At 38.0% G+C, this 10230-nt stretch overlaps 1 protein-coding gene across 1 annotated transcript in view; it reads left to right on the top strand.

Moving 5' to 3' along the window:
• LOC122539053 (UNC93-like protein) overlaps positions 1 to 8120 on the top strand; it is a 17582-nt gene extending 9462 nt beyond the window's left edge. Inside the window, exons 2-3 of the mRNA XM_043673645.1 lie at positions 1972 to 2711; positions 7897 to 8120. Coding sequence (XP_043529580.1) covers positions 1988 to 2711; positions 7897 to 8120 — 948 coding nt within the window. The 5' untranslated portion in view covers positions 1972 to 1987. The remainder of the gene's footprint in view (positions 1 to 1971; positions 2712 to 7896) is intronic.
• The last annotated feature ends 2110 nt before the right edge of the window (positions 8121 to 10230 follow it).

The raw sequence follows: 10230 nt of genomic DNA, 5'->3' as shown, positions 1-10230 counted from the left end.
AAAAAAAAAAAAAAAAAAAAAGGAAGAAAAAAGAAGGAAAAAAAGAAGAGAAGGAAGAAAAAGAAATGAACGTTTCTGGTTAGAAAGGAACGTGAACCTCGCGTTTTATCCGCGTTTTACTCGTTTAATACGAGGAAATGCAACCTTTCGAAATGGCGGGAAATGTTTTTGCTACAGTTGACAGGTTTTTCGTTGTATATGTATTAATGCGCATGATAGCCTTCTGCAAACGTTGCTCCGATCTTGATCAACGATCACACAATGAAACCAAGGTTTATTTATTCTTCTATATGTTTCCGTGCGTGGATTATCGCGATTTCGTTGCTTTAAAACACAGCGTTTGCATGCTATTACATCATTTTTATCGCAAACTTTGCGTATACTTGTTGAAATATTTTCCCTTTACAAAACTTTTAGATAGAAATTACGCTTCAAGTGGTTTAAAATGAAATACATCAGTGTACGATAATGCTAATCGAAAACGGTAAACTTTGAAACCACTTTGTCTAAGAAAGTGATTGTGAAAGAAATTTTTTGATAAACGTTTACTTTTTATTATCGATTTGATATTATAATTGCACCTATAAAACTTGCTTACGTATTTACAGGTAATCTATATCTACAGAAGTACATGCAGTGTATGTTACATGGATATGCAAATACAAATCTGCATAATCATTTCTATCATAATTTACGCGACGGTATTACTTAGCGCGATATGATGTGAAAATAGAGAATTCTGTCAGTATTAAAACTACCGATCTATAATTTTATAATCAATATTGTCTACATCATTGGATTGTAGTTAGCATAAAATTGAACCAAAGTTCCTTTAAAAAAAAAAAAAAAGAAACAACGATCGATGTCAAGAACGATCCAAAAAAGACCCAGCAGATTTGCTCAATTTCACTTTCGATCCTCTCTATCGCATTTTCGTTTCGTCTAATTCAAATTCATCGTGTCAACTGTTTAAAAGCGTGTACTCGTGTGCACAACGATATCGTGGCCGGAATGTCATCAAAATCGTCTGTCGTCATTCATAACAGTTATGCTTGATTATCAAATACACCGCCGCGACCGCGAGTGAAATTAGCTTTTAGCTTCAAGAGGTGTTCCACGCGGTGTTTCTCGTTCGTGAAACTGGGTGGTTCTCTGGCGCGGAAGAAAGTGCCAGCAAGCACGTTTGAGAAACGCTGCGAATGAAACGAAGATTCGTTTATACTGGCGGGGGAGACAGGGCGTAGAAAGAGTTAGCGAACGAGGTGAAGGTATTGCGAGCGCCAGTTAATTGCGATGCACGCCGTACGACACGTGTCACAGTATTGTGCGGCCGGTCACGCATTCCCATCGATTACATCGACGACAGACGAATTTACAAGCGCAAGTGGAACGTGATTCGCGAACAGCTTCAATAAAGCCTTTTAAAACGGAGGGAAAAAGGAAAAAGAAACGAAGAAGAAGAAGAAAGGGGCGAGGACAAGGGGGAAGGGGGGGGGGGGAGGAGAAAAAGAAAGGATTTCCTTTAAATTGCACGATTCGTTCTTCGCACGCCCCTTCATACCAATGAATGGCCCGTTATAAATCGTTTTTACAGAAGTACGCATTGCATGCGCGCCACCGTCCATAACTATCAACTCGTAATATACGAGCCGTTCTTTCTTCACCTCCGAACGAAAATATCTCGCGTTCCTCAGCTTGATATATTCCCCCCCCCCCCCCCCCCGATAAATCCTGCGATTCTGCGTTTCACCATTGAATGGGTTCTTGAATGAGCGTTCGTACGTTCGCGTCGAAAGGGAAAGGAATTTTTTCGAAAGGGACAGCTTCTTCCTAGTGAAGTTAAACTTTGACCGATTAAGATGTTGTTTTAAATAATGCTAAACGATTCTGACGTGTATTTTATGATAATAAAATTAAATTTGATGTGTATATGAAGGTATATTAATGACCGATTAATTGACGATGTTGCAGGTAGCAAACACGTAGAATGGTAATCTCACAACACGACGGTACCAGAAGTGTGGGTGGCGGTGGCGGCGGAGACGGTGGAGGCGGCGGCGGCGGCGGCGGCGATGAGACCGTGTACACGGTGACCGTGAGTGGTGTCGGTTACAGGAACGAGGGTTACAAGGACGATGGTACCGATGGCATACCTCCTGAGCCACAGAAACCACCGCAATTATCGTCCACCGACGACGACACCCAATCCAGAAAGTTCAAGCTCTCCCGCGGCGAGAAATGGCGTATCTTAAAGAACATTGGCATTGTATCCGTCGCTTTTATGGTGCAGTTCACCGCGTTTCAAGGCACAGCGAATCTACAGTCGTCTATCAATGCCAGTGACGGTTTAGGCACCGTGTCTCTGTCAGCGATTTACGCGGCTTCGGTGCTGTCGTGCATCTTCGTGCCGACCTTCCTTATCAAAAGGCTCACCGTGAAATGGACGTTATGTTTGTCGATGCTGTGTTACGCACCGTACATCGGCTCCCAGTTCTATCCGAAATTTTATACACTGGTACCGGCTGGCGTGCTCCTTGGCCTGGGCGCCGCACCCATGTGGGCAGCCCAAGCCACCTACCTTACGCAAGTCGGTGGCGTCTACGCGAAACTCACCGATCAGCCGGTTGACGCCATCGTCGTCAGGTTCTTCGGCTTCTTTTTTCTTGCCTGGCAGACTGCTGAACTCTGGGGAAACCTCATCTCGTCGCTTGGTAAGCTGTGGCCTTATTTATTTTTACTTTTCCTCTTTTCTCATTTCCCTTTGGCTAAATACTATAGTACTATAGAGCGCTGTTTGCTCTGAAATTTGCAAAGCCTAGCCGACCTTTCTCTTCTTCTTTTTCTCTGCTCGAAATGTAGTTCAAATATTTCTTTTTAATTAAATAAAACGTGGCTGGCGATAAATTTTAGAATACAGGAAATATTTTATTCTGCTTGTATTTAAAAGAGATGCTAAGGAGAAGAATTTTCGAGTATTTGACTTACGTTGAAGTTTGCGTAGGATCTCTTTTTATTTGGATTGTATTAAGTTTATATAAGAAGGTGTAGAAATTTTTTTTATTTATCTTACGTCACGTGGAAGTATAAGCAAAAAATTGTGGAAAGATGTTTTGAGGATTTCAATTTTTTTCATGTGGTTAGCATTGAATGTATTATGCTTATTGTATAATGAGAAATTAATGCTACAAGTCCATTATTCTCAATTACAATAACGCTATAATATATCAAATGAACATTAAGCGTCAAAAGTATTGGATCATTCGCTTATAATGAAGAATTAAATATTTAAGTATTAGAATAATTTTTTAGAAGCATTTGTTTCAAGCAGTCATGAAATTTAAAAATTCGTATCTTTTTAATTAATAAGAATTAAATATTAAATATTTAAGTATTAGAATAATTTTTTAGAAGCATTTGTTTCAAGCAAAGTCATGAAATTTAAAAATTCGTATCTTTTTAACTAATACAACTTTTTAATAATATAATGATGTAATATAGATGTTTCGCAAAGGAATTTATAGAAATTATATTTACTATAAAATTCACGTGCACGTAAATAGCATGTACCTGGAGTTCACTTGCAGCGATAAGAAATTGTTCGAAATGGGAACGATAAGTAATAGGAACGACGAATTCAACAGAATGGAATTGTACACTGAACGTATGTTCTAAAACTTAAGTTATTGTTCGATAGTAAAACTCATATAGGATGGCAAATGTTAGGTTGCGTTAGAACACGTACATTCACTAGGACAGCAGCAAAAGGAAATCCAGCAGAAAACATTCCACGAGCTACCCACCAATACTATAAATCGGCTCTAATTAACCGTACCGTTAGGTTAAACAGTGTCTTCCTCATCGAATATGCACGAACTTCATCCGACTCAAAATTCCTTCTGGTCATCGAATGTCCTATCCGAGAGGAAAAAAAAAAAAAAAGAAAAGAAGATTTAACCGCCGATTCCTCTATTCTATTTCTATTCGTTCAAATTAATCATCTCGGACACGTGCCCTTTCTAAGAATTAATTAAAATGCAAATTGCCGGAGCCCCTCTCACTCAAGGATTCTCGGGTCGTTGATGTATCGAATGGCCAAGTCTTAGAGACCATCCTCAAGGTCATGTGGAATCGGTGTCAATATCATTCCATCTGTCACCAAATTTTGTAATTTCTATTTCTTCTCTGTCTTTCATTTTCTCTTCTTATATCTCCCACCGTAAGATTATTTACATACCATAATAACAACGTTTAGGTAACATCCACTGTACCTGACCAGATAGATGATCGAATTGTGAAATATTCGTGAGATGTACGTTCGACGTAAACTCCTGTTCATAAATATATATTAAATTATACGGAATATTTCCTCCTGACAAAGTTTCAAAAATTTGACTTATGTATTATAATTACAGCAAGCGTGTTTCATTATGGTTAACATTACTACAATGTTAAAATATCTTATGTAATACACACAATTAAAGTTATTAAGTTTTCAGACGAGTATTCATATCAGATCTGCTAGAACTTTTTTTTCCAAGTGTGTTTTTTCGCTTGGAACACAGTGTATGATACGGTATGACGCACATGGTGTGCACAGCAGTAACAATGCGTGCGTTAGTCAGACTTGTCGGGCCAAATATTCGGTCCTTTCCCTTACAGACTGACTGACTGACTGACTGACTGGTTGACCGGTTGGTTTGCTGGCTGGCTGGCTGGTTGGTCCATAGGTTGTTGGTAAGATTGGCAACATGACAACTCTCGGACTTGCTACTAACGTTCTCCTATGGACACACTCGTGTTTCGAGCGGGTCTGACTGACAACACCGGCCAGTCAGAGTTACCGAGAAAGATAGGAAAACGTTCGAGGGACAGCGATGGAGAACACTCGGGAAGAAACAAGATTTATCCGGTATAAACCCGTGATAGTCGGTTTCCGTACCACCTCGTACGCATTCTCCGATACTTGGGCGGCGGTAGCGCGCGCGTTTTTAACCGTTTTCTATGATTCGAACCGTTCGATCGAGCGATCGGCGCTTCCTCCCCAACGGGCAATAGCACTTCCGTTTACTCCGCTTGGCTCTGCACGCGCGGCTCGCCGCAGCCTTCACGCCAGATACGTTTCAAGTTTACCTCGCTCCTTTGCTCCTTTTTTTCTTTTCATTTTTTTTTTTCCTTTCCTTTTTTTCTTTTCCTTGCTTTGATAGTTATTTTTTGTTTATACAAGATCGATTAATCTTCCAAGGTTCACGGTGCTGCGATGATTCTCTTCCCCGTGTAACGTTATTTTACCTGGCTCAATATAGATAAAAAGTTTATATAATGGGACTTTATTAATTCTACAGAATGTCTTCAACTCTTTTTCGTTCGGTTAATAAAAGTGTTTACGGTTAGATAAGAGAATTCGATTGACAATATGTCATTTAACTTTTTGGTTGTTGAGTTGTTGAGCATTTCAAATGTTGTTAAATTATCGAAATTCAATTCTAAAGTATAGTAATGCAAATGTCTCGGTAATCTTCAATTACAGATTTATAACCATAATTGACAATCATGATAAATATGTATTATAGTTAATAGTTAATAATAGTTAATGATATTTACTATAATATTAATATTTAATATTAATTTTAAATAATGTTAGTTTTTATGGGTTAAATAATTGAATCGATACGTCGTACGCGTTAATAACAGCGAAGATCACTTTTAAAGATCTTTTTACATTAAATAATCAGGGAAAGCATTAATGGGTTTCGAGTGTTCGATTGATTTCAAACAAACTATACCTGTTTATATCGAGTCTGATATCTTTGAGATTATTCGGAGAATATATGTTATTGAAAGTGAACTGTGTGGATCGTAATGTTTCATGATTCGAATGTAGGAACACTCGATTCCCCGATTTTTCTAGTATGTTCTTCCGCAAGGTAGTATAAACACTGGAATAGAGCAAAGTCTGTATTTCGAAGCACGATACACGTTTACAATTATCGAAACGCGATGAACACACTCGCGAAACAATGTGTAACCGCACGAAAAGCAAGACAATAATTCGTCGTTGCGGGCGTGTAATTTTTCATAAATGACACGTTGCTTGATTACGTTTAATTTATGTCTTTTCGTGGCTCACGTTTAATCGGAAACTATTACTTGTATATTCCGATATCGTCATCCATTAAACGGAATGCCTTTGACGAAGACGCGTACAAGATATTATATACTGCCTCTCATCGTCACATTCCCCGCGTTCATTTCTCAAGTTCTCGAAACGCTCCAAACGACAAGCTACATTTCTCTAATGTCTTGATAGTTTCCCGTTGTTTCTTCACGAATTCTACATCGAAAGAAATCGATTTTACAATCTATCCATCGATTAAATACATTTTTAGTCTCCTGAATAAACGCAGCTGCTTCTCAAAGTTGCCTCTTTTGCTTGTTTTTCTTGCGAAAGAAAAGACGGTTCCCTGAGATATCTTTGCCACTTACGTTTCGTCCAAACTCGTATTGTAACTTCTTCGAGTGAAAAAAAAAAAAAATTTACCCGGACCTAAATCGACAAATTTCCACGAATGTGTGTGTATAAATATCTCCAATAAATTGATACATGCGCATGTATCAGTATCTTAATCAAATGAGACATTGAACACAGTTCCCGTATTCAACTTCTTCGTGGTTCGCGCAGCCGAGGGAATTACTGAAACGTTTAAATGGCCGCGCTTTTCAAACCCGTGAACTTCTATCAGCAAGAAAATCGCGTTCCAATGATGTACACACATGTACGAGCTTGAACACACGTGACACCTGTGAATATATCACAAGTCGATAAGTAGGACTTGCGGACAATCGGAAACGATGGTGGGAGACATTGTAAACATGCTATGATATTATCAACGACGCTCCGGTGAAAGTTCCTGTCGTTCGCCGTCCGATGACCGCGTACGCGCGGATTGGTCAATGGTGGTAAATTCCAGAATACGTGGATACGTTTCGCTCTGGAGTCGTATAATTTCGCCGCTTAGCACCGATATTTGCATATTTGACAGACGAGATCGTTCGTGGCACAAGCTGGAGAAAACGCTGTGAACTTTTCTCCCGCTATTAACTGCTGCTACGGTGGAATCTCCAACGATTTGCTTCCGACTGACGACGGAAAGTTGTCGATTGTGGCCGATCTAAGCCTTTTGCTTTCTTGTCGCGTCTGAATGCTTTGCATAGCTTGATGAATATATATGGCGCGGATAGTTCCTAGATCGTAGTCAGATGCAATAAATAGTTGCATACGTATCGCCCGATTATCTGCAAAGTTGAGCAGGATCTTGATAAATTATTGAGAGATTTATGCTTGTGGAGATAAGATACATTTTGTTTGAGAGATCCCCGTTCTTTCGATTGTGTTCCTATTGGTCTTCTATGCAACGTATTGATCATTTGATTCTTTTCTTTTTTTTCAAATACGTCTGTTTGCGCATACCCATTAGATTTTCACGAGATACAACAAATTATGAATAAAGAAATAGAAGAGAAGAATGATCATATACGTAAATAAGACACGTAAAATACGATATTTTTCCTCGTAGCAGAGTTCTTAGTAACAGTTTAAAGATTCTTTTCTTTTTTTTTTTTTTTAAACAAAACAGTTATTACAAAAGGACATGAAACAGGAAAATGTTTAGATAAATAAGAAAAATAAGATTTACATTAACACCACACAACCTAAAGATTGCTACGAAATATTCGCCATAGATCGAGATTTCTTTCTTTCTTTTTCTTTTTCTCTCTTTTTTTTTTTGTATCGTATCACAGTACAAATTCCCAATTGAATCTTATTTCTTACTTTAGCAATGCCATGCTTGCATTTCTTCGTCTGACTAAAAATTTCCTATTTGTTTGGATTCCAAGTGCTCAGCGGGGGAGAGTTCGGCAGTGGTGGCGGCAACAGTACCACAAACTGGGACAAAATCAAGCTCTGCGGCGCCGATTTCTGTGTCCTTGGTAACGGAGGCCACGAGACCCTCGACCGACCTCCGGAATCCGAGATTTACGAAATTTCTGCGATTTATCTAACCTGCGTCGTTATTGCTGTGATCATCGTTGCACTGTTCATCGATCCTCTCTCGAGGTGAGTGCCATCATAATGTGATTACGCGCGCGCGATTGGCCCAAGAGGCACCGTAACGCAACTTTCCACTCTCTATCTGTCGACCTTAAATTTTTCACCTCTGCCTTGACCGGCGATTAATATTGGACATAAATGTCGGCTGCCAGCCGGTAATACACGGGGAACAAATACAAAGTAAGAAATTCTTTCGGGTTAATAATGATCATGTTGAAGAATTGCATTCGCGTTATTTATCGTTGATAATTTAATACTGGATGACTCAAGTAGCCGCAATAAGTAGCCGCTTATTACGCGGTGTGTGTGTACAGTAACTCATGAAAATATTTAAGCATGTAGTACTTACTTCTACGAATATATTGCGAGGCATTGAAAATGCAAATATTTTGTAATTTCATTAGTACAAAAATGAGACTCAATTATCACGATTCCATTGATAAAGTTTGGAATATATCTAAAAAAAAAAAAAAATATGTATAAAAATTACAAATCACTCAGAAAAGCATCGAAATAATCGGCCATTCGTTCAGTGTGACGATCTTTGATTCTTTATATGCTTTAAAGTGATGATTTTAAATTATTATCAATTATGTATTAAATAAATACCTGGTAAATAAATATGCAAATACTTTTGTGAGCTATTGTACGCGTCTTTCGCAATCGTTACGATTGGCGATTTATTGAATAGCTGGGAATCGGCGACTCAGTATGACGAAATATTAAAACACAGCCGCGTGTTTGAAAAATCATTTGCTAATTATTTATAATTAGTAATCGCAAAGGCTTGATTCGATACTTATCAATTTATCCCGTATTTCGCCATTTTTTTTTTCTTCGGGAATATCAAGGAATTATTTTCGAATTACTGCATCAGCTACTCTCCACGCATCCTTTGCTTAGAGTTTCTTCTTTTTTTTCTTTTTACAAAATTGTTATAATCGAAACTTTCATCATGCAAAAATTATTCAACGATTTTTATATGCAAATGACTAGAAAGGAGTACTTTCTATGGTATTTATAATCGATGGTTAAACGTTCAAGGATGTACGAATACGTTTTGCATTTAAATCAGAAGTGCAACGTTGTCGTTGCATGAGTTTAGATGCATACAAATGTTTTTTTTTTTTTTTTTTTTTAAATCACACATAGAACTCGAAGTAAATTATACGTCGGGATTCTTATGATACCCTCCGAAGGATTTCATTAAGCGTACGTATCCATGGCGAACTTGAACAACGAACAATGTTAAGACATAATCGCCGGCACCCTGATCGTTTTCCTCCGTAATGTCAATATTTAATATCGATGAATCAGAGAGGAGCCTCGTGAAATTGCGTTTATCATTTAACACGGGCTAACCTTCCGTTTATTATTGAGAAAACACTCGAGAAGCTTCTCGAAGTCTAGCACACCTTGGGCATTACCTCAAGTTAAACAAATATCGACTCATCACTGAGATGAATGATTAACGAAATAACCCGGCGAAACCATATACTTTTCCGTTTCCGTTGTTGGAAGTCATTATTCTTAATTCAATTTTAACTGCGACTTTTTTTTTTTTTTTTTTTTTTTACAAGGATTCATTTTCCATTTCGTAAACACGTAATTCGACGTTTCTAAAGAAACTTCTAAGACATGCGCGTAAAATTGGAGTAGGCTGTTGCCTAGATCCTAATTGCCGATGAAATGGACCTTAAAAATTTGAGATTACGTTTCCACTTATTTTGTCCTGCGCGCAATCTCGTTTGTATATATTTGTCAAATTCACGCAGAACGCAAGCGCTGAGAGATTCGACTTAAAATATACAACTGCGCATTTATTAAAAAATTAGGATGACAAACTAATTTATTATACACACTTGAAGGCATAGTCAGTTGAAACTCAATTCTCCACACGTCATGTTTGCAAATTATAAGACATTCTGACATTAAGCGTAAGTTTAAGCTAACAACAAGCTGTACATTGTACAAACATTCTCCCGCGCGAAGCAGAAATTTTAATTTTACTATTATCGACTAGTTACGCTGATTTGAAGTGACTCAATATTCGACTGAAAGAATAGACAAGATTTTGTCATCTATATATAATAAAAATAAAGTGTTGTTGAACTCTCGTT

The sequence above is a fragment of the Frieseomelitta varia genome, unplaced genomic scaffold, assembly GCF_011392965.1.
Source record: "Frieseomelitta varia isolate USP_RPSP 00005682 unplaced genomic scaffold, Fvar_1.2 scaffold_189, whole genome shotgun sequence".
NCBI lineage: Eukaryota > Metazoa > Arthropoda > Insecta > Hymenoptera > Apidae > Frieseomelitta > Frieseomelitta varia.
Note: the sequence above shows the minus strand (reverse complement) of the source record. Positions and strands in the feature narration are given on the sequence as shown.